The following is a 26,067-nucleotide window of genomic DNA, read 5'->3' as shown; positions in this document are numbered from 1 at the left end:
TGGGTATTTTGTTGTTCGACCATAGCTGCTTTGGGTTGACCAACAGTGATTGCCCTCGAGTTGAGACTACTCACCTCATTGTCTTTTCTCATTGGGGCTGATTTTTTAGTTGTTTCCCCCTCAATTTTACCGTCCCTTACGGCGTTCTCAATCATCTCTCCTGTCATAATTATATCTGCGAAACTTTTCGTGGTGCTTCCAATCATGTGAGTGATGAATGGCGCCTTCAGAATGTTGATAAATAACATGGTGGTCTCCTTTTCCAACAGTAGTGGCTGTATTTGCATTGCTACTTCCCTCCATCGTTGTGCGTATTGCCTAAAATTTTCATTAGGCTTCTTCTCCATGTTTTGAAGCGTGATCCTGTCTGGCGTCATATCAGTCACATGGTTGTACTGTTGCATGAAAGCTTGTGCAAGATCTCTCCATGAACCGATTCTTGCACGACTCAACTGATTGTACCACCTAGCCGCTGCTCCTACTAAGCTGTCTTGAAAACAATGGATCAATAGTTGATCATTGTTCACATACCCAGTCATTCTCCTACAAAACATTGTTATGTGTGCCTCTGGGCAAGTAGTCCCATTATACTTTTCAAACTCCGACATCTTAAATTTATGAGGAAGCACCAAGTCTGGGACCAAACTTAAGTCTTTGGCATCAATCCCTTGATGATTGCTAGCGCCTTCCAAAACCCTAAATTTCTCTTCCAACCACTTGCAACGATCCCGCAACTGTTTTGAGGATTCAATTGCCATTCTTTCCCTCTCCATCATATCTAGATCAGGAGTGACAGGGTTGATCAGGCTATCACCCACGTTATTTCCCGACCCAGATGGGAAATTCACGGGGATTCCAGCATCAACCGGCCCATGTTGAGGTCTTATAGTAACAGATGGCCTTCTAGGAGGTACCTCAGTTTGCAGTGGCATACGTGGCAGAGTGAAACCCGGAGGATGATCCTCATCCTCCTCACCAGTGATAGCCATGGAAGTCTTCCCTTTATCAGTGGCCCTTAGAAACTAAGCCATTTTGGCCATCATACTCCTCTGAACCTCTAGTATTTGTTCCCTCATGTTATTCTGCATCTTGGCCAACTGCTCTTGCAATTGGTCTTGTATATCCTTTTGTAATTGTTCGAACTTTTGATCCATACTTATAGTTTTAGTGCGAATGCCGTAGGGATGTGTGATTTCCAGATTTTCCTTTTCTACCTCTCTGGAAGAAAACTTTAACTAATTAGGGTCTTTCTATAATTTTGAATGCATATGATGTGATGTAATGCAAATGCATGAATGCAAAAAGAAAAGGAGATGTTGATCTTGAATTCAATTCCATTATAATAACTTTTCTAGAAAACAGATTTCTTTACATGAAAATAGATTACATATGCGGTCTTGCCCTTCATAGTCCAAGTAAACGCTGATCTTTTCTTCATGGTCGAATCCTGTAAATTCTCTAAAAGATGCCTCTGCTAGCTCCTTGTTGCTTAATCTGAGCCTCGATCTCTTGCTCGCTTATCTTCATGATACTCATAAAAAAGTGTCGGCTCTTGGATAATCTTCGTTGGCAATTAAATCAAGTCATGTATTCCTTCGTGGACTTTCGGCTTTCTCTCGTCATGCCCTTGGATAACCTTTGTTGGCTTGAACCTCTGGCAATTACATCATGTATTCCTCCGTGGATTATCAGCTTTCTCTCGTCGTGTTTACTTGAACTATATTCAGACGACGGCACTAGAATCCACTTTATCAAGAAATTTGTTTCCTTATGACAAACTATTCTATTTAGGAATCGAATTTCGAATCAACATCTTCTTTTCTTTGATGTAATGTAATGCAAATGCATGAATGCAAAAAGGTATCGATCTCGATTCAATCTCATTTAGAAAACTTTATTTAGAAAAAGAATATCTTTTCATATAAATGGATTACATATACGCATTTGCCCTAATGCCCAAAGTTCTAACTTTATCTAATAAAAGGGCTAACTCTCGACCTTTATCAGACGTTGACTCATACATCATGCTCAAAGCATCCGCTCGTACTACTAAGTCTTGAACAGATTCAGCAACCTCTCGGATCTGGGCTATTGCCTCTCCAATAATATAATCTCTATCTCTGACTTGACCTTTAACTTGATGGAGCTCTTCTTTGAGACAATCTTCTTGCACCTCGAACTGCTCAATACGAAGTTCACTACCATGCAATGCCGCTTCCAAATCTTCAACCTTACTTTTTAGCTCTTCTAACTCGACCGTAGGATCATGGTTTCTATGCCAACGAAGAGATCTTCCAAGCTCAATTACCTTAGTCTCCAACCCTTTATTCTCTCTCTCTAATGTCTAATTCTGCGATCGCATTTCTTGACACTTCTTCTCCCAGTATTCGGCTCTAACTTTTTCCTCTTGAACTTCTTTCTGCCACTGTTCTAAAGACCTTCCTAACCTCACTCGCTTCAAAGATACTTGTGCCTTCTTATACTTTTCTTTTAAATCATCTCGGTCTTCCTCAACCTTCCTCTTTTCTTTCCTAACCTTTTCAACCTCCTTGTTTTGCAGGTCGACATCTAGACTTAGGTACATCTTCTCCTCCTCAAGTTTTTCTATCTTCTTTTCGAGTTCCAAATTCTTTCTCTTAAATTCTTACTTCATGATATCAAGCTCCGAGGTTATCACTTGTAGATATTCCTCAATTGGTCAAACTTCCTCTATTTTTGTCATAAGGACATTATCGTTAATCCTTCTACTCCTCTACTCGACATTTTCTGGTGTCGTAGCAGGATTAATGGCCACTCCCTTCAATCGATAAGTCTTGTTCCAAGCATTAGAAACTTCACTAACCTTCCTCTTGTAATCGGCTCCTCTGTATACAAACTTACTTTGACCTAACCCCTGAGTCACTGGTACGAACTGTCTCAATCCATGCTGCATCAGCACGAGCAAAGGGGCATAACCAATAGCATCCCAAATTCCCAACAGGGGAACCCAATTAAAGCTGCCACATCGATAAAGTATATCACCAGGAACTATCCATGGAGCTCTCCATTTCACATCCTTCGACTGAAGATTCCGAAGTAATGCTATCCAATTCTCCTTCGGCACATCCACTTTTCTAGACGAGGCTACTATATCTTTCACTGGGGAGTAGTTCTCAAAGAAAACTCGACAAACAGTCCTATCAATCAACCGGAAGTGACTGTAGAACCAAGCCAAAAGTAACTGAGCACATCCTATAAACCTGCCTACGCCAGCCCTCCTACATACACCTAAGGACCTGAATGTTTAAGCCAAAATCGCAGGGACAGAAGTGACCCTTTTGCTGAGTCGATGAAAAAGATCCGTGGTTGCCTCGTCCACATATCCCAAAGCCCTAGGGAAAACCATCAGTCCATACAAACTTAAGGAAAAATGTCTACCTTCTTCGTCTTATCAGGGTGTGTCAAAATCAAATTTTTCAAAGCGCCTCACAAGATGCACTTGCACTCACCTTTCTCTTTAATTCTGGCCGTAACCCACTGCTCGCTCATCCCCGTAATGGCCATTAATTTCTTCCAAAAGGTAGGGACACAAGCAGCTCGAGAATAAATCCTATTACTCTGAAACCTGGGACAACAAAGTAAGGCAGTGTACTCCTCTACGGTAGGTACCAAGTCTACTTCTCCAAAGGTGAAACAGCTGTACGCCGGGTTCCAAAACTGAGCAAGGGCTCGAAATAAGTGCTCATTTACCTGAATATCGAGTAAGCAAGGTAAATCTCCGTAATTATCGTAGAATAACTGCTTGGTCCCATTGTCCCACTGATCCCAAATTTCCTTAAGCTCTTAGAGATCATTCTGTGTGACACTTATACGAGTATAATCTGGCAGCTCCGACACATATCCTATAACTATACTGTCTCCCTTTTCTAATTGAGTTTGTTCTGATTATTTATGAACATCGGCGTTGTCCTCCACTCTATCAAAAAGTCTGTTTTCCATAATAAAACTTCCTAACTTAGAAACTGACCGTGAATCGATACCTTTATAAATGCAAAATGACATGCAAACAAAAGAAAAGAAGTAGTCAGTATTGCATGATATCAATAAATCTCAACGATAGTTTATAGGGGTAATATCTAAGGTTTAATCCTAACTAAGTTGGGTTCTTACGGTTTTTCTATATGAGGTTGGTTCTAAAGTTTGAGGTACCTGAATCAGCAGATTCCTCGATCCTCACCCATTATAGGCTCATTTGAATCGAGTTCAATTCAGGGGAATACATTTCCCTATGGCTACACGGAGATGAAAATCTCACGAAACCATAGGTACGGATGTATTCCGAAAGTGATCTACTATTCTGCACGGAGGCGAAAACCTCACGAAGGCGTAGTTTCTCACTCCCACTTAAGGGTGTGACCACAACGGTCATGCAATGCAATGCGAGAAGATATATGCATAAAAACTTGAAACGATTAAAGAAAATAGGAATAAAATGATGAAAACAGTACAAAAAACGGGTGAAACGCAATGAAGAGATCGTATATCAAAACCAAATTCTCAATTTTTGAAAAGAGACAAAAGTTAATCAACTTGTGGCTTGACTCTCTTATAAACATCCCCAGCGGAGTCGCCAAGTTGTCGTAACCATTTTTTTAAGAAAAACGGGTATCGACTTGGAGAAAAATGAAAACGGGAGTCGCCACCAATCTTTTTAGGTGTGATTGGATCACCTTGTAAAAGTGGTTGTTTTTAATAAATGGTTTGATTTATTTAAACAACGATTTTGGTCCACGTAAATCAAGAAAACAGGTTCGGGAGTCGGTTACGCACGAGGAATGATTAGCACCCTCGTAGCGCCCAAAAATTGGTACCTAGTTGATTAATTAATATCTTAGTGTCGAAAATTGAAAGCTTGAAAGACATTGAAATACGATCCCTTTTCGTAAAAACGCTAATTTGAAAATGACCGAATAGATTAAAACAAACGTTAAAGACTCTCTCATCTCGAAGTAATAAAATGTCACGCCCAGTAAGTTAAGACACGACATCTCAAACTTTGAGAATGAGCTCCCCTTTATTTAAAATTCATATATTCTAATTTTTTTTAAAAGGTTTGTTCGGTTATTTAGGATAAACAAGAAAAGTCAAAACCCAGTAAGTTAGGGCACGTTTTCTCGAATTTCCTAATACCGAATACTGCCTTTATTTTAAAACAAATTCTTACTTAGAGGTAACGAAGTGTTATACCCAGTAAGTTAGAGCACAACACCTCGTACTTCCAAAAATAAGTATTATTCAAAACTCGTATTGCGATTTAAAAGAGTATTACGTATTTAGATTAAATGAGAAAAGTCGAGACCCAGTAAGTTAGGGCATGATTGTCTCGAATTATCAAATACGGAATATTTATTTTTATGAAAGAATTATTATTGGGTTAGATAAAACCTAAATTCGTGATGGAACAAGATAATAAAGAACGCATAACCAATAAAAATCAATAACTATAACAAGATAAACATAAACACAAATATGAATAGTAACGATAAATACGAATGTAAGATAAATGAGTCGAACAAATAATAAGAAAGGGAAATAATGAATAAGCTAAATGTTTGAAATTATTTAAAAAACTATAAGTAGAATAGATGATGAAATAATAATAAAAAAAGTAATGATATGTAAATAAAATAAATATGCTAAAAAATATATATTTATTAAATTAGTTAATATAAAAATAATAACGTATAAGTAAATACAAAAAAAGAAAATATAATAATAATAGTAAAAACACAATAGTAATAATAATGAAAAGGTATTATAATATAATAGTAATAATGTTGATAATAGTGGTATTAGTAATAATAATAATAATAGAAAATAATAACAATGTTAAAAATAACACTCTCTCCCTCTCTTCTAAATCCGGCTATTGGTCCGGCTTTGCTCCGGTCACGGACCCCCACGAGCCGCCGTCGGTACCACTGTACACGGCGGCCAGACCTCAAAAAAACTTTTTCGGTAAGGAAAATATGGGTAAGCTTCTTACTTTTATTTTTACTTTCGTATAAAAAAAACAAAATAAAATTGAAAGGAAAACAATAAACAAACAAAGAACTTAAGATGAGAATAGACAAAAGAAACCTCTTTTGCTTTGATCTTTTGATTAATCTCCAAAAACTAGCCTTTTCAAAAAAAAACCCCTCCTCAAACTCTTTTCTCCAAAAACTGGCCTTCCAAAAAAAAAAAAACCCTTCTAACATAGTCTTGAATGGCTTTTATAGCCAAATTTTACAACTAATTTTTTTTACGGCAAGTGGAGTGGTTGGGATGGTTTAGTGGGGTGGTTAGGGTGGTTTAGTGGGTTGGTTGGGGTGGTTTAGTGGGTTGGTTGGAGTGAAGATATTTGGATTTTTTTTATTATTTTTTTATTTCATAAATGGGCCATTAGGATTTAGGTGATTGGGCTTTAGAGGTTGTTGGATTTTGGGCTGTTGGGTTTTTATATGTTGGGCTTTTTAGCCCGGGCAAAATTTTGGCTGTACATGATTCATTAACTCGACTAGAATTTTTTTTACTTGATTTGATTAAAAAAAATCAAATTGAGTTCGATTGCTAAAATAGGATTTGTCAACTCAACTAACTCGAATTTTTTTTACTCGATTCAACTCGACTCGACCGAATGCTTATACTTAATTCTTTTATACCGAGCTGGCTCTTATTGATTGTAAAGTTTTTCATCCGAAAGTTTAAAAAGGGATAATACAAATTTTGATCCCTAAAATTGGTAATTATGTTCATTTTAATACATGTACTTTTTTTTATCTACTTTGACACTTAAACTTGACTAGTAGGTCTATTTTGATCTCTAACCTTGAAAATTATAAAAGTTTGATGATGTGACATAATCTTAAATCGTCATTTTCTGTGATTTAATAATCGAACTAATGGTTGAACAAGCCAAACTACCTGTTCCTGATTCAACCACCGAACCAACAGCAATTAAATAAATAATTTAAAATTCATAAAAATCTAGAAAAAATTAAAAAAATGATTAAGTTGATTCAATATGTTGAACTGATGATTTTTTTTCGATTTTCAATTTCTATCAGTTTCAAGCAATTTTTGAGTCAATCAGTTTAACCTTTTGTTAAGACTGTTGTATAGATCAATTATTGGTTTGTCAGATTTGATCTTATTTCAGTAACACTGGTTATATAATCATATCTTGACAGAATCTAAATTTAAGAATCAAAATAAACATAGTTGCTAAGTTCAAGGGCTAACATCAACATAATTACCAAAAATTATATCATCTGAAAAAACAATATGGTGGGAAAAAATAACATTAGGTGGGGGTGTATTGCAGCCACTGAAACGGGGTGTTAGAATTATGGAGTTTTGGTGCATTTTAATTGATGTTCAATTAGGTTTCAAGATATATGGTAATCTTTGATTAATGGAACAGCTTGGTTTTCCTTAGAGCATTGAAATTTGCATGTGACCATGTTGACTATGATCTGTTAAGTCATAGTATGCAGGTTTTATGTGCATTTAATCAATTTGTCAACTTCGGGTTCAGCCACATTACCTGAACCAAAGGGCTAAAACAAGTGGTAGATCCTTGAGCCAGATACTAAATGGTCCAATGACTAAGTCTGATATTGGGCTTCAATTGGCTAGCCACTACGCTAACCACCCCAAGGTAGCAGGCTTTGTGTCATCTGTTTTGACCCATTGAGCCACATTCACTTTCCAAAGAGTACATAACTCAAAGTGACAAATATCTTATAAGTTACATTATACTTTTAGAGCGTTTCGGACTTCGGAAGTAGAATCTAGATTTAAGTTTTCGAAATGAAATGTTGAAAGGGATAATTATAAATTTTAAAAATTTTAATTTTTATAGATATTAATACACTGTCAAGCATAGTCATTATTTTGAAGAGGTAGAACCAACAATCCTAGCGAACTAAAGACACCTACTTCAACCGATCATGGATAAAGTGTAACTTGATTTTTCGCATTCTAATGCAAACAGACAGCTTTAAGACAACTGAAGAGTTTTGTATAAATAATATTAATGTATGTATCTCTTAGAAAACTCCTTTTAATTTGTTTATATTATATATATATATATTAGCTCATCCCCACCTTCCAAGTAGCTTTATACTCAACAGCAATATAGTGAACAGTTTAAAGTTCATCCAATGCCCACTATCTAATATGTTCATATCTCTTTTTTTGACAATTTTTCTTCAAAGGGGAAAAGAAAATTGAAAACGATGGATCACTTTTTTTTTAATTAATTCTTTTTGTAAGCATGGAGAAACGGTTAGGATAAGGTTGTTGGAATTGGATTGGATTGGTTGGATCGAAAATCAATTGATATATTAATTAGGAGAAAGAGGTGCAATAAAATTAAAAAATTAGTTGAACATGGTTTTTTTTTCCATTTAGATAATTTTTATTTTCAAATAACTTTTAATAATTTATTTAATCAAATCGAACCAACTGGTCAAACCGAGAAGGGGTGGCTTAATCAATTTGATCACCATTAAGCGACAAGCAAGGACTCACCCAATTAATCTGACCACCTGTCTGATTACAAAAACTTTAAAACTGGAATAAAGCAAAGACCCAACTAATCCGACTAAGAATTAATAGCCTGACTAATTTGACCATTGATTCTATTACAAACACCTAGAACTAGGGGTATGCAAGAGCTCAACTGGTCTAATTGGGAACTAATAACCTAAACGGTCTTATAACAAAAACCTTGAACCAGTAATTAAGTGGACTAATAACAATTCTAGTCCTCACAGTTATTAAATATTAAACTTAATTTAGACAAAAATTTTATCCTTAATCCCAAAATTCTAAAATTTTGTCTCCATCCTTCCAATACTCAATTCCTAACAGGCTATCTAAAATGCCGATAACCCTTGCCTCCTTTTTCAGCAACAATTTTCTCAAATTATCTAAAATTTTCTTTCAGACAAGAACACCAAAAAGTGACAGACAGCTTTGTCATCCACTCTTCTCTGTTGCTTCTGAAAACCATGTCTACCTCCATCATTTGAGCTTGATTTTAAGCTTTGATAATTGAGTTTAAGTTGAAGAAATAATTGGTTTCTTATTTCAAACTAAACTCATCATTTCAATTTATTGAGTTAACCTGTCAACAATTCAGAGGATTAAGTGATTAAAAGATTTGTATTGACACCTCTACGTTTAGGGTTTAAACCCTAACAACGTTATTCTCTACCCTAATTTGTTAGGTACAAAAATAAAAAGTTTGGCGTTCTACTTTTGGGTTAAAATATGTCATAAGTCCTTTTTCTCTTCAAAAATACTTTCATTTTTAGGAATTTAGTCTTTTACTTTTTAAATTTCAAAATTTAAGTTCAACAGTTAACGCTGTTAGTTTTTTTTTAGGTTAAATTCAAGCTCATTACAACGTCAATTTTTTAGGAATAAATCTCAAAATTATACAAGAACTTTGGTTTAATGTGCAATTTCATACATGAAATTTTGATTTGGTTTAGTTCTCATGAATTATTAACACAATTGCTGATATAGAATCATTTTATATTTATATATTGCATACTCAAATAATTATGTTTATCCAATATATAAATAAATTGATATATTTATTTCTTTAAATGTGTATGATCGAATCAAAATTAAAGTTTCATGTATACATTTAAACCACAATCAAAATTTCACGTATATAATTGCACCAAATCAAAGTTTATGTATAATTTTAAAATTTGACCCCTTTTTTTTAATTACATGGTTATCAAGTGATTATTTTTTTATTACCTGAATTTTGAAATTTGAAAACTAAAATTGCTAAATTTTTAGAAATAAAAGTATAAGGACTAAATTTCAAAATTTCCAAAAGAGCAAAGACTTATGACATATTTTAACCATTTACTTATGTTTATAATATCCTCATGCCTTTAAATAAAAGAATAATACGTGTTCAAAAATATTTGAACTCGCATTCTCCTAATTATCGCAATAATAATAATGTGAACTGAGTTAAAGTTCAATAAACAATATTTAATGACATTAATTATTTAAATTTACTAATAACTTTATGAAAATAGAGGGACCAAAATATTTTAAACTATAACTAAATGTGAAAATATATTGCAATGAAAGCCTTTCCTTTTTAATGCAATAAAACCCAAAGTGCTCCATCAAAAGTGAATTATCATATGCTTAAGTAGATTTACATTATGCCATATTTAGACGCAAAAGTGTGGACCAATCTTTTGTTGTTTGGTCTAATTGTGCTTTCACACTTTGTATTCTTATATTACTTAAAATTTAATTCATTTACTTTGATATCGTAATTAAGGTTTAGTTAATAATACCGTCAAATAAGTTCGGTTAAATTAAGTTTTGTTGTATATATTTTAAAAAATTTGCTCGTATGACCAATTTAAAGATGTGTAGGAAGCATGTAAGTAAAAAAATATATTAATTTTCACTCGACATTTTTTAAAATAATGTCGAATAATCTTGTAACCCCAAATTTGAAATTGAAATAGATTTAACATTTTATTAGTCTATTTGGTCTTCCACAGGTATAATATTTTGATCAGATATTGTTATCAATTGGACTTAAATTATTAAATTAAAAGAGTAAAGTAACTAAAATATTAAAATTAAATATAAAAAAATAAATTTTAACTGTGAAAAATGTACAAGAATCATGACCATAATTAAACCTTCTTTACTTATATCATTATTATTATTATTATTTTGTTCAAAACTTGTATCATTATTCACATGTAAAAAGTTTCTATTATGAGACATGAAATAAAACATATATTTAAGATTTCACAGTTTAATATAAAGTCCAAAAGTAAAGCAACAATTAAAAGTACTTGAACCATACATGCATATTCAAGAAACTTTTATTTTAGACACAGATTCAATGCCTAATTTGTCTTCTAACTTTAATTATACCAGGCCTTGATTTATATATATATATATATATATAGTTTGCTTAACAGAGAAGGATTGGCTATAAAACATTTGTTAATTTCTTTGAACAAATTCTCAAATCTAAAGTAGGGACTATAGGCAACTCTTTATTAAGCTATATACATAAATTAATAAATAAATAAGGTATAATGCAGTGGCTGACCCAGAAATTTTTTGTTGAGAATAATTAAATTATATATTTTTACGATAGTAAAAATACAATTTCATTATTTTAATAGTCTATAACGTTATAATTTTTAATTGATTAAATAAAAAATTTATCATTTTAGGGGTTAAAGTGTAATTTTACTATTATTAATTTAAAATTTTATAAATTATAAAAGGCCTAAATTTTTTTTCTATTCTAGAGAGGTCGAGGCCCCTGCCAACCTCCCTTAGCTCTTCCACTAGTCTAATACCTAAGTATTTTACAAAAATTGAAAGTTAGTCCCTTTACTTTAATTTGCTATAATTATTTTAGTAATTTTGAAAAGTTAATTCAATTATCGATAAACACATAATTTTTTGACTGAATTTAACATCATGAGTTAATGGACACCAGCTCGATTAGAAAATATGTAAAAAAAACAATATTTTTTTCAAATTAGTAAATACTATTATAAAAGTATTTACCTCTTTTAATATTTTTATACAATACATAAAAAAACTTAAGGCCTAATTATGAATTAGAAATTCATGAAATTTAATAAGCTACTCCATTTATTCTAATTTTTCTGAATTTGATCCTCGTACATTAAATAGATCAGTTCGTTCAGTTGTTGATAAACACGTGAACTTGAGTTATTGATTTCTTTTTTCCTAATTTATTGCATATAAAGGGATTCAGTGCTATTTTCATTAATTTCTTATGTGTAATGTATTGAACTGTTGATTTTTAGGTTAATAATTTAACAAGAAGATGTACAAGTGTTACTTAATTGAATTAACTTCTCTGCTTTAATAAGATACAATCGAGAATCAAGTTTTGACAAATTAAAAGTTGAGAGACTAACTTCTTGATTTTCGTAGAGTAGAAGGACAATATTCACAATTTGGCCTAAAAAAAGTTGACATTTAATATATTGAAGGGTTAAATCACTATTTTGAACTTAAATTTGGTAACTATTCTCACATTGAGGCCTGCATTTCTTTTTGTCCAAGTTAATTCTTAAACTTAACAATTGTTCCTATTTTAGAACCTAAACTTTTTTTTGGTCCAAGTTAGTTCCTGATATTTCCTTGAAAACCTTAAAGTTCTGGCCCTGATGTGAGAACAATTACAAAATTCATAGATTAACTTGGACAAAAACAAGATCAATGGCTAACTTGAACAAAAAAATGTTCAAGCCCCAATATAGAAATTGTTGCTAAGTTGAAGAACCCTATATCCAAACTGTTATACAAATTGGAATCTGAGAAACAGCTGGATCCAAACACTGTAGAATCAAATTCAAAGCAGTTGAAGCCTTCCAATAGCACATATTGCAACCCAAAATTGACCAAAAGGGTTCAAATTTTTAACAATTTTGTAGGGTTTGGTATTAGTTGTTTTCTGACATGAAGGTAAACAAACAAAAAACAGTGGGTGTTAAATGCCAAAAACGACTGTTGTTTTAGAAAATGGTATAATTCTACGAAAGGTACAGTAAAATCATTACAATTTCATAAAAGGGCATGTAACCTTGGTGAGAGGAATTAGAAGATAAGAATAATACCCTTTGAAACCCCCAATAATGCTTTTGCTTTCTTCTTTGTTGGTTTACAATATTGAATATTTCCAAATGAATTGAGCCAAATATATATGGTTGTGCATGATTGGATAAGTATTAGGTCAAATTCTATAAAAGGTCCTTGGAATATATGTTTTTGACAGATTTAGTCCCTATATTATAATTTGATCATATATGCATTTTTATTCATGAGATCAATTTTTCTGTAAATTTTATCAAATAATTCGATTTGACCTATTTTTTTAATGTCTTGATGTGATATATATATATAGTAGCTTGGCTTTTTCTTTTTCTTTTTTTTCTGTCGGATTTAGTGGTAAATTTTCACATTAAGTTTTGAGGGATTTAATTAAAATTTTCAAAATTTTTGAGATTTTATGTCAATTTTCCAAAACTTCAATGGGCTTATTTAATGAGAAATTTTAAAAAAATGTGGAGAGTCTAATTAAAATTTTCAGAAACTTTGAAGAGCTTAATAACAAATTTCCAAAATTCTTATCCACCTCTAGTTGGATTATACAATTTTCTCCATTTTCTTAAAATGTGCAAAAAGAAAAATGTTTTAATGCATATAAGATTGAAAATAAAGGTTTCAAAAAGTAAAAGGATTAAATCTATAAAAAAATATAATACACTACCTTCTATAAAATTTGGCCTAAAGTATTATTATGGAATTTCGACCTTTAATTGGACCAACTCAGAAGAAACTAAGGACCACAACACCAACTTGTATGTGAAATGATGGCAACCTATATTTGGCTGTTTTTTTTAATTACTTTATTTTATTTTATTTTTCATCCCACTTTGTTAAATTATCACATGCATGGTAATTTTTTAAAGTTAATTAGGGTTAGTGTTCGATTGAATCGAGTCGAATCGAGTAAATATATTTAAAGTTAATTAAATGGCCAAGCCATATTTTATCATCCTAACTCGATTTGAAATTTTTTCGAATCAAGTCTAGTGAAATGAAATTCAAACTAAATCGAATTGAGTGAAATTATTCGAGTTAAATTTAAAAGCTAAACATGTCAAATTAAAACCTTGTTACAGAATAATTAATTACATGTTAGAGCACATAAATTTGAAACCGTATATATTTAAAAAAAATTTGGAAGCAAAACAATAAAAAAAAACACTTTAGTATGATGAACTGGAATAATTAATTAACTTATTTAGGTCTCAAAATTATTATTTTAGAAAATTTTTAAAAATTTTAACTTTCTTTATATATTCTTTAGAAATTTTTTAAATTTTATAATTTAAAAAAAAATAAATTTTAGAATTTTTATAAATATTTTGAATTTTTGAAAATTATTTTGTATATTTTCTGAGAGAGACCTATTTGTGTATTTTCAAAATTGATAAGGACAAAAGGGGTATTTACACCAATCTGTTATTCGAATTATTCGATCTTTAAAATTTAACTCGACTCGAACTCGAAACTCGAATTACTTATTTGAGTTGACTCGAATAACTTAAATAACTCGAAATTTAAATTTTTTTAATTTTTTAATCGAATCGAGTTTTAATCACCCCTAAAGTTAATAATAATATTGTGTTTTGTTTACTTTAAACAGTTCTTTTATAAAATTATCCAAAAAAAATTTTAAAAATAAATTATTTATCTTCTTCACCATGATTTGCCATTGCCATGCCTTGGATTCTTCGAAGCTATATGCATTTTATAAAGTTTAGCTTGACTTTATTTTAACCTTTGAATTAAAAATGTGGTAATTAATCAAGGGGTCCAGCTATTTATTAGCTTTTTCGAAATTATATTTACCGATAATTAGAATATATTTAAATACAACTCACATGTAACGTAAATTAGAATAAAAATTTGAAGAAATTTCAAATATAATTTACATAGTGTGAGACTTGAAAACTTAAAATTTATGCCTCAACCTTATCGTTAAGCAAACAATCTCGAACTTTCATGATAGTCGGTGCAACACCAACTTTGGACCCCTTATTTGGTATAAGTTTCCTTTTAACCCTTTAAAATTTGATAAATTTTAGTTAATAAATAGTAATCTTTCTATTTTGGACCCCATGATATTTCAATTCAATTTTGGCTCCCATTATAAATATTTTGACTTCGCCACTAATGGTAGCCTATATGATAAGGTTGAGCAAAAAAATCAAGAAATTGAAAATCGATCCGAACCATAATGTTTTGAACGGTTTTGATTTACTAGTTAAAAATCGCAATTATTTTAAAAGAACTAAATTCTATTTTTTATTTAATCTATAAATAAATTTTAAATTCTTATGATATAAAAAATAAATATTTTATAATTAAAATAGTAAAAATAATATTAATATAATTTTTTTTTTAAAATACCATATAAGAGTTATTGATGATTTTTTATCTATGTAAAAAATATTTTTTATAGATATATTTATGAAAAAGACTTAAAAACTTTGCCGAATAATGTTCAAAAATCATAAATTAAAACTTATTTTATCAAAATAAAATAACTCAATATTGATATAAAAATATCGTTAACCTGATTGAATCAAACTAAATTATTATAAATAATTTAATAAATTTAAAAATTCTAATCGAACCAAACCGATATCGTGATAACATTATCAATACATCCAATGCAAACAATTATTTTTTATTACTTAGCTCCAATTATTACATATTTGTTTCCTTCTCTTTGTGGATTTAAGGTTAAAGTGGTTGTTATCCAAATATAACTTTCCTTCAATGGAACATATAATTATAAACAGAAATATCAAAAGATGATAAGTTTTCATCTTTTAAATATAAAAAAGGGTTAATTGCGTCATACGTCTTCGATTTATGATTCATATTCTAAATCGATTTGTAAATTTCTAATCATTTTAATTGAGTTTTTAAAATATTAGTATTATATCAATTAAGTCATTCTGTTAGCATATAGGTCAAATTTTAAACACATATGTACCTGATTATCTATGCAATTAATACAAACATATTTCAAGTTTAATTCATGTGTTTTAAATATGTGTAAGTCAATTTAATATATATATATAACATAGTTTGAGAACATATGATGAAATTAATTCATATAAAAATAATATACATATATTATATCTTCGTTAGAATAGTTGCTCACTACAAGAACTTGACAATGCATTGCCTCGCTATAACTTCTTAACATCACAAGACATCATCTTTTGGGGACCCACGCAAACTTGATATTATCTATCAGTTCATTACATTAGACGAACACTTCATCTAATCTCATTCAAGTCAGCTCCAATAGTGTCCTACATTGGCACGTACTACTTTATCATTGCACTTAGAGGGAAGGTTATTCAATGGCTAGAAGTCACACCCAACCCTCGTTCCATACTCTTCACTCTTCACCAGAGTAGAGTAAAGGGCAAACAACCTCATTCTGTATAGTTGTTTTTCATACCATTCACGGTGTGAATTGCCCTTATCCTAATTACTATTATACTCTTCAAATGTGAACGATCACCATAAATCACCTTTATATTTTGTATTGTAACAATATATATCTTAAAAAAATAATTTTTTTTCAACTATTTACATCCTTTTAATTCAAAATAACATAAAAATCTCAAAACCCAAACTCATGCATTGAAATTGTGAGTTAAGATTTCTTTGCCTTATCCAAAACCAACCAAAGTGGCAAATTAGTGACAAGTTTCCATGAGAGTATCAATTGTCATTTTCACCAGCATCATCATGAATCTGAAATTTTCAAACTTAGTGGGAAAAATAAATCTTACCCATTCCCTACTTTTAATTAAAAAATCACAATCTTTGCTTAATGCCACAAGATCAAAAGAACAAGCATACATCAGCTTCAGCACAGTAAATCTTATGTTCCCCATTTAGAAAAAAAATGACATAAAAATATCTTTTTTATGGTTTCAAATATATACATTGCCAATTAAAATTTTTAAAAATATTAAGAGATTAAATGGGATTTTTTATAAATTTTAGAGGGTGTAATTAAAAATTTTGAAACTTTTAGGGAACTTAATGAATTAAATTTACCCCTCTTAGCTCCCATTACGTTGTCCCACTCTTTATATATAACCATGTTATAAAATTAATTATGGGCAGATAAAGCCACTTGCCTAATGGCAAAACTCGACTTATTAAATGATCAGTTGTTGCGTAGGAAATGAGATGTAAGGGTTTGTCATATTTCGAAAAATTAGAATGGTGTTACAGATTATATGACTAAATATGTTGTAATAGGAAATCCCATGCTCTAATTGTTTGAAATTCTGCCGGATTCGATAAAAGATGTGTTGATTGCTGATTGTAATGATTCTAATTCAGTTTAATATGGACGGATCGATGTAATCGCCTTATACTATGTTTTATCTATAAAAAAAGAAAATTATAAAATTCTAGTGATGAAAAAAAAATGTTAATGCCAATGATACTTGGTAAAATGATATTTAAGATTTTCAATTAATAATTATATGATTTATTTAGATTAAATTTGATTTTGATATTTTTATTATGTTTAAGATCGGAATTTAGATCTTCTATTTTATTGTGGTATAATTTATTTTTTTTGTATATATTTATAATGTTATTAGTCTGTTTAAATAGTTAATACTATTAATAATTTTGATAAATTATTTACGTTGATTTAAAAAATATTATTTTTTACTCATCATGCTAACATGAATATTTTGGTGTCAAAAAGAAATATTTTTAAAAAAAATTAAATTAATACTATTAATTATTTCGATTAAATTAAATTACAAAATTACATTCCATTGTTTAATATGATAGAGAATATAACTGCTGAAATATTTCCTTTTCATTTGTAAATATTTTTACACAGTAGACAACGTACGCAATAATTCAAGGTTTATTTATTCTTCTAATTTAATCTTCTATGGACCATGCTCTTTTTTATTTTATTATTATATCAATTTTTAAATATATTAAAATTTTAAAAATAAATATAATACATGTATTTAAAATATATTGCATTGGGCTCGATTTAGTTTTAGTTTAATTGACATGAATATTGTTGTCTATATAGGAAGACGTAGGTTCGAGTACGCTGAAGCGTATTATATTCCTATTCTTAAGTTGGAGATGACTATGAACAATTTTAAAATATTGTATTAACTATCGAAACTTATAATTACTTTTTTATAAATACATATATATTGCATTTGGAGAATGAGGCACTAATCCAAAATTATCATTTTAAAAGAATATTCATTTTGACCCAAATAGGGGTAAAATTGTAAAACTACCCTCAAATGGGCTTACCCAAGAACGTAAAGAAGACAAGTGAGTTCATCAAAATGTTTGGTCAACCACTTTATTTCACAGTGATTTGACTAAAATACCCCAATACGATCTCATATTTACAAATATACCCTTTCCCACTTATTCAGGAATAGCACTCAACATAGCCGTAAACTTCCTCCTCCCCTTCCCCCTCCCCCTCCCCCTCTCTTCCCTCCGCCACAACCGATGCCGGAACCAACTTTCCGGCTTGGAGACTCACCCGCAAACTCGAAAGGGATAACAGTTTTACGCCGCGACCCAGATTTTTCACCACCGCAGCCGCCACTTTTCATTAAAGCCGAGCTAGCTTTGACAGCCAATGCAGCCATTTCTTCAGCTTGTAAAGGATGTTTAAGCCAAGTCAACGGCAAAGCAAAGTAAAGCTGACCAGGTTGAAGCTCTTCGTCTTCTTCAATGGCGGAAACGACGTCGTCGAAATCCATCTCATCGGAGTTACAAATGAAACACATGGGGTTCCTTTGCAATACGTAAGAAACCTTTACAGGGTACGGAAATTCCTGTAACCTTCCGTCTTGTAGGATCAACTTAGCCGTCGTTATTTGAGTCGACTCACATGAACTACAAATACCCATTTTTTCCTGGATTTTAAATAATGTCGTGTCCTTTTTTTGGAACTGAAACGGAGTGTTTTTTTTTTTTTTTTTGGGTTTGGTGAAGGGGAAGATGATGGGTGAGTTTATATAGAGGATATTGAACCGGGTTTGCCACGTGGGATTTTGTCGTGACGTGGTAATAAACCATTTTTATTGGAACAGTGGGCATGGGTGCCAGCCTGTAAGTTGGTGGTGGTGACAGACAGGTTGTAGTAAGTGTTGAGGATTAGCGCGACGTGATATTAATGTTTTGATATTTCATAATGGAATTTTAAGTGAGGGAAAAAATATTTTCTATTCATAAAATTTAAATTTATAACCTAATTTTCTTTTTTTTTTTCCAATTTTTATTATAGTTATTTGAGGGTTTATATGTCATAAAAATTATTTCATACATGATTCACAAGTTTCAATAAATTTAATCAGATAATATTTTTTTCAATACGAGGATAATTAATTAAAGAATCAAGAGAGTTTTAAAGTAGATTAAAATATGTAGAGATAAATGATGTCGAGGCCTCGTAGGGATGGTACACCTGGTGATAAGAGTAAAGTTAAATTTTTTTTTGTGAGGGCGAGATTAAATTATATGTTTTTATAAGAGTTAAAATAAAATTTCACCATTATATTAATTTATATCATTGTGTTTTTCAAAAAAACTAAATTGAAATTCTAGTATTCTTTCAAGGGCCATACGATAACTTTATCATATATTAACTTTAAATTTTATAGATTTTTGGGGTCTAAGAAAGCAATTTCTGATTTTAAGAGCTCCACTCCGTTCGCCATCAAACCCCTACATGATCGATCGAAAGCCTAAAGTTTTTTTTAGGAGAAATGAGCCAAAAGTTTAAGGAGAACACCTCAAGAGATGCAAGTGTGTGATAGTAGTTACGTGCCATCTCCTGATTGATGGTTGTTATGATTTCTCTTATTAACTCGACAATATAATTCATTATGACTTGACAACAGATTGATAAAGTAATTGAACACCGTCGTACACTTTTGATGGATTAATAATTTATTTTTCTAAACATTTCGTATCAAATAATCGTGTAACGAAATTTATATTGAAAAATTAAGGTATTTGGAGAAGAAGAGAACGTGAGATTGATACATAATATTATCCCAAAGGGAATATGAAATAAGCAAGTATCCATGAGGAACAGAAAAGACACGTGGGGCAGAACCCCCAACAATCCGACATCTGATCTGGCACTGCCGCTGCACGGCTGCCGTGGATTCGACCCCAAAGCGGCAAAGCCTCCCCTTAAGCCGGTCATGTCCCTCTTTCTTTACTTCATTTAATTATTTTATACCCTTTCCTTGTCGTTGAAGCGTCGACAATGGCACTTATTTTTCTATTTAGCTGTTAGCCCTCAGGATTTACATGTGCATATATGCTACTCAATACTCTAAATTTTGGCAAGTTACACATTGCTTTAATGGTAAGGTTGTGTGATGATCTAAATTTTTAGGTGAGTTGGAATTAAATTATAAATTTTCGAGAAGTCTGTAAAATTGAATGTCGATAATGGTAATATAAAACGATTCAAAGCAATAAGAAAGAAAAGTAAAACATACGGAGGAGAAAAAAATTTACTAGTGTTGAAAAGCAAATGATTCAAAAAGAGTTCTGACTATATCTATTTAAAGATTGAGAAAACCTTATTCTAATGAAAGTCATATAGAGGAAGTGTAGTTCTATACGGATTATACTTGTGCAACATAGTCCCTACCATAGATCCCCTAGTTTTACCACTGTATTATTTCTTTAACAATGATTCGAGTTACACAACTCTAACAAAGTCAAAATATAATTTTATCATAAATCAGTTTATGATGGTCAAATTTTGCCATTAGCCTTTGTACTTTGCGTAAAGTTGTGAATTTAGTACATATACTTTAATTCAGTCATTTTCGACCTCTATACTTTTAGAATTTGAAAACCTTAATACTAATCAAATGGCAACTATTAAATTCATTAAGTTAAGTTCTGATATTTTTAAAATTTGATGTGCCAATCATATTATCACATATGTAATGTTATGTCTATTTATTATTTTCACATATTACTCACAAAAATCAATTAATAGATTTAATGATTGTCGTTTGCATATTAAGACTAAAATTTTGAAATTCAAAAAATATAACCACTAAGAATGATCTAATTGGTGAACATGGACTAAATCTATAACTTTACGCATAATACAGAACTAATGACATAATTTAGCCAAATAGATTTGACTGTTACGATTGGGTCAAGACCAAAATCTGAAAATTAGAAAGGTACAGCGACTAAAACTGATGAAATTGAAGTACATATACTAAATACACAATTAACACAAAGTATAAGGCCAAAAACTTTTTCATTTTAGAGGTCCAAAGTGTTATTTTATCATATATTAATTTATAATTTAATATTTTAAGGGTTGAATTTCATTTTTTTGGAGGCCCCTTGTCTGCCCATTTACATTCGCCATCAAGTTCATGTTTAATCTTATGTACATGTGAGTTTTTTCATTGAATTTATTCTAGTTAGGGTTGAGATAGGTTCAGTCGGGTTTTTTTTGCATCTTTTAAACAATTTATCATAATTCAATTCAGTTTTATGTTTTATTATATATTAATTTTTTATTTTAGATTTATTTTGACAACATGAGATTTATTTTATGAGGTAAATTTTCAATGTGTTTTTTATAAATATTTCTAAAAGTTTTTCAAGTAAATTAAAAAAAAAACAATAATTTTTATATGTTATTTTTAAATATATATATTTCTTATATATTTTAAGTTATTTTCACTATTTTAAATATAAGATATTTATTTTCACATTGTAAAAAATAAAATTTATTATAAATTAAATAAAAATTAGTACTTAATTTGATTCTTGTAATTGTAATTTTTTAACTTATATTTCATAAACCGTCAAAACACATTTGTTTAAATCGAAATTCTTTTTCTCACATTTTTATTGTTTTGCAATTTAATTGAAGACTTCTATTTATTGATGACAACATGCTATTGAACATAAATTCACAACTTGATTATCATGATGTATGGGAAATGTCAACTTTATCCTTAGTAAACTTGGTCTTAAATGGGGGAATTTATCATTATTATTAAAGAACTAATAACAATTTAGGTCAAATTTTGAAATGTTGGTTTTGGTTTTACCATATATTTATGATGAGTAGCATGATTTTGTTTACCCATGACACTAGTTGTCTCCTTTATCATTTCATTCAACTCGAATTTTGAATTTATAGCTGATCTTATATTTTAAAGTTAAAATTTATTGATATTTATTGGGTCAAGCGGCAATAAGTTTAATTAGGGACAAAGTTAAAAGAAGCTTTTTTTAGGAGGCGAAATTAAGTTATATATTTTTACAAGAGTTAAAATGTAATTTCACCATTTTAATAGTTTATATCTTTATAATTTTAAGGACGGAATCAAATTTCTATCATTTTTGGAGTCAATATATAATTTTATCATATACTAACTTAAAATTTTATAATTTTTAAAGTATTAAAAATTATATTCACTATTTTAAATGGGCCAGCCCCTAAAATTTAATACCTTTTAAGTAAAATTTCAATTTTAAACATAAAAAATTCTTTAAAAAAAAGTCAAATTTGGTACAAGAAAGCAAGTGCAAATATTAAGATTCTAGTTCCAAATCTATTCAACTATATATTCTACTTAAATACTGATGAGAATATTTTTCTAAATACCCATTTCAACTCATTGATTTGTGTTGGAAAAATGTGTTTTTTAAAAGTATTTATCAAGTCAATAATTTAATTATTTGGATGAATTAATAATATCATAAAAATAAAGAGGTAAATTATATTAAATTAAATTATAAAAAATAAGTGTAATATATGAGCGTAATATAGAGATCAAAAATCGAAATTTGATTTTAAAATAAAGGAATATTGCATAATAATTGAGGAATGAACATGATGTCCCATTGCAACCCTTTCTACGAACCTTCATGTGGGATCTTCTCTCCCCCACACCATCCACCGAAAACACTCAACCTAGCTAGTTAAAAAGAAACCCAATAATTGAAATCAAACTTTACACACATACATATATGTGTGTATATATATATATAAAGGGCTCACACGAATGCTTTTCATTTCTTTAATATACTTCTAATTAAACTACATTAGTTTCCTTGTTGAATTAAGTGACATTTATATTTCCCTTTTTTTCATTTGACTTTAAAAAAAAGGTGACTCTACTTTCGTTTTAAAGAGAATAAAATGTAAAATAATTCGATTCAGTATCTAATTCGATTATCCGATTTGAAATACTTATGATTTAAGTAATACTAAACACTCCATTTGGGGGTTTTTTCTCTAATTTTTGGTTGAGAACACCATCCTTCTCCATCTGAATATTCGATCTTGATATCTGTTGATACTGTATATCAATAAGACTTATTCATTAAGTTTTTTATCTGGATGAGAATTAAGAAAAATCGAAATTAAAAATATTTTAAAAAAAGATAAATTTTTATTAAGGGTTGAAAAATCTCTAGTGACACTTCTTTTTTGTTTTAAACGATGGAATCAACCTTTGTGATATATAGAAAATGAAATATCACAAGATTTTTATTCAAAGAAACCCTATTTCATCCCTTTATTTTTTTCTTCTTAATATTTTTTGGTATAATTAAGGTATCATCTATGTCCATTTTACAATCTATAAAGATCCGTTCAATGATTGTGACTACTCCTTCAAACAATATCATCTTCAGAGTTCGAATTTAGGGGTGAAGCTAGAAACTTTTTTTGGAGTTAAAAATATAATTTTTTCATTGCATCGGTGTATATCTTAATAGTTTTAAAAAAACTAAATCAAATGTTTATCATTTTTAAGCCGAAATGATAAGTTTACCATGTATTTACTTAAAATTTTCCATTTTAAAGTGCCTTTGTCCCTGCCTGAATTCTCCAATTACGAATGCAATATACCATAACGTTACACCCAACACTTAATCCGTCTTCTTAATATTTTTAATAAATTAAAGTTAATAATTATCTTTAATCTCAATTACTTTGAAATTATGAAGTTGTTGCATGTTGATGAGTTAGGCTTACATTTAAATGCCTATCAACTTGTGTGTGTGTATATTATATATATGGGTTGAAACCATAATTGCAATTTACATGCCTAACTTCCATAAATCATACATATTTATACCAAATATTAATGGTACATAACTAATGAAAAATTTAGGAGAGACCATGCTTGAAGCTTCCATAAATAACAACAATAACAATAAAAAAAACATGAAAAAATATAGACAAGGATTTTGATGTGTGTGACATTCTGGGATACATGTTTTTGCTTAATCCATTGGGGGGTTGTATGAACAAAAAATAGTTGGCAAAAGGAAGAAATTAAAGCCCCCAACAACCGGCATCAACACACTAGAGACATGATTTTTTTATATATAAATTTTAAAAATGCCCTTATAAAAATGGATTTAATTAAATATAAATTTAATTAGATCTTATAGATTTGTTAATAAGATTTGAGTGACAGACAACTTTTTTTTCTCAATATATAGTATCTTTGATTTCAATCATATGGGGGGGGGGATCATGGAAAAGGTGACCATTGGAACATTCCCATGAAGGTTCCTCCATCGTTGAGAACATGAAGCTTTTATATATATTATAATGTAAGGTTGTCATGCACATTTGGTAGGGCCATTTAAGGGGGACTTTGATCTTCCATGGTCAAAATCTGAGATCATGAGACAACAACACAGCTACTTATCTCTCTTATGCAAATCAAATTATTGGATTTTGATTTTAAATTATAAACTTTTTAGAGATGTTTTAATAATTTTAGTATTCTGTTAATGTAAATTTTTACGATTTTTTAGGGATTAAAATATAAAAGTTCTATTTTTGGAGGAATTAAATTTGAATTTTAAATTTTATGGGCTTGGTAATGTTATTGGATTAATTTAAATTTTGCAATTTTTAAAGAGGTTAAAAGATAATTTTCTACTTTGAAGGGCCAGCCCTTGCTTGCTCTGGTCCCTATAGTGCCACCCATGCTTTTAAGATTTGAAAGTCTTTATATTAAAATGGGTTAATTTCATTAAACATTTTCGAAATTTTAAATTATTGATTGAATCAACTAATCTAAAGTTGATTAAGTAAATTAATTGATTGAACAGATCGATTTAAAGTCAGTTTGGATACATCGATGCTTGAACTTTATTTGGTCAAGCCAATTTTTGTAAATTATGGTCAAATTTATCAATTTAATAAAAAATTGACTAAACTAATTGAAAAAATTGAATGCTCTTCCCTATTAATTTTCCCATTAGCTTAGGCATTAAATGTTACTCCTACTTTGACGTGAAGCATGTTTAAAAATTATGACTCAAATTGTATACGAGTGTCTATCGCATAAATTATGTTTAAAAATTATGCTCATATTTTATATTCAAGTTGTCCATATGGTAAGTATATAAATGTTTACAATTTGATCCACGTGGTTTATAATTTTTTTTTTCCTTTATCCCTTTCTTTTTTTATTTTTTTAGTATTAGAATCAATTTTTATCCTTTAGTTTTAAATAAGAGTGTGAAAGTAAAATCATAAACAAGATTTTCAAAATCGATTCGACTAAAATTTAATTGGGTATCAATTCAAAAAGAGACATTAAATTAATTGACTATGAATTAATAAAATAAATTAAATTAAACTAAAAAAATCAATTGAATCCACTAAATTTTTAAAATTTACTACAAAACTTTAATGATTTATTTAATTAAATTATACCAAGCAATTAAACTAACAAACCTCAATTCCAAAATAATTCATAAAACAAAATAATGATTTTTTCTCTTGGGTTTGTATAAGATGGTAGGATAAAATCAATGTACAAATGGGAAGCTTTGGGCCTTGATTAGACCCAATGTTGCTACAGCTAAAGGCTGGCTCATCATAGCTAATTTTGGGGTTGTCTCAAAGTGAAGATAAAATCACAAAGACCAATTCTAGGTTTAGTGTGATATATATAACACTAATAACTGAATTTATGAGATTAACATATTTTATATTTATTTAAATTTAATTAATTTAAAATATAATTTTAAAAATTTGTTTAAATTAATTTATATTATCTAATACTTAATCTAAACTCATTTTAAATTCACATTATTTTGTCGATTGAGTGTTAACTCGATTGATATTAATATTGTTGTTAGTGCAGGAGGACGTGAGCTCGAGGCGCTGAAGCGCATTATTTTCCTATTTAAGGATTGAGGAGGGGTAATGAGTATTTCTAGGTATTGTATCAAAAAGAACAAATATGATAAGAACTTGTAATGATATTAATGTTTAAAAAAAAGTTCACCCTATTTTTTAATTTGATATTTAATAATTTTATATACTTTTAATTTATTAAAATTTTA

At 29.8% G+C, this 26,067-nt stretch overlaps 2 protein-coding genes across 2 annotated transcripts; both read right to left on the bottom strand.

The window, feature by feature from the left end:
* Nucleotides 1–1,022: 1,022 nt before the first annotated feature.
* On the bottom strand, nt 1,023–2,584 carry LOC121212174 (prelamin-A/C-like). Its single transcript, XM_041084494.1, has 3 exons — nt 2,373–2,584; nt 1,992–2,273; nt 1,023–1,218 (listed from the first exon to the last, which is right to left on the bottom strand). The coding sequence occupies exons 1-3, from the start codon at nt 2,582–2,584 to the stop codon at nt 1,023–1,025; spliced, it is 690 nt and encodes a 229-aa protein (XP_040940428.1).
* Nucleotides 2,585–18,005: 15,421 nt separating this feature from the next.
* On the bottom strand, nt 18,006–18,688 carry LOC121209671 (uncharacterized). Its single transcript, XM_041080712.1, has one exon. It carries the CDS (start codon nt 18,591–18,593, stop codon nt 18,117–18,119), a length of 477 nt encoding a protein of 158 aa, XP_040936646.1. The 5' UTR covers nt 18,594–18,688; the 3' UTR covers nt 18,006–18,116.
* Nucleotides 18,689–26,067: the final 7,379 nt, after the last annotated feature.

This window comes from Gossypium hirsutum, chromosome A02, assembly GCF_007990345.1.
Source record: "Gossypium hirsutum isolate 1008001.06 chromosome A02, Gossypium_hirsutum_v2.1, whole genome shotgun sequence".
Classification (NCBI taxonomy): Eukaryota; Viridiplantae; Streptophyta; class Magnoliopsida; order Malvales; family Malvaceae; genus Gossypium; species Gossypium hirsutum.
This window is presented reverse-complemented; position numbering and strand designations above follow the sequence as displayed.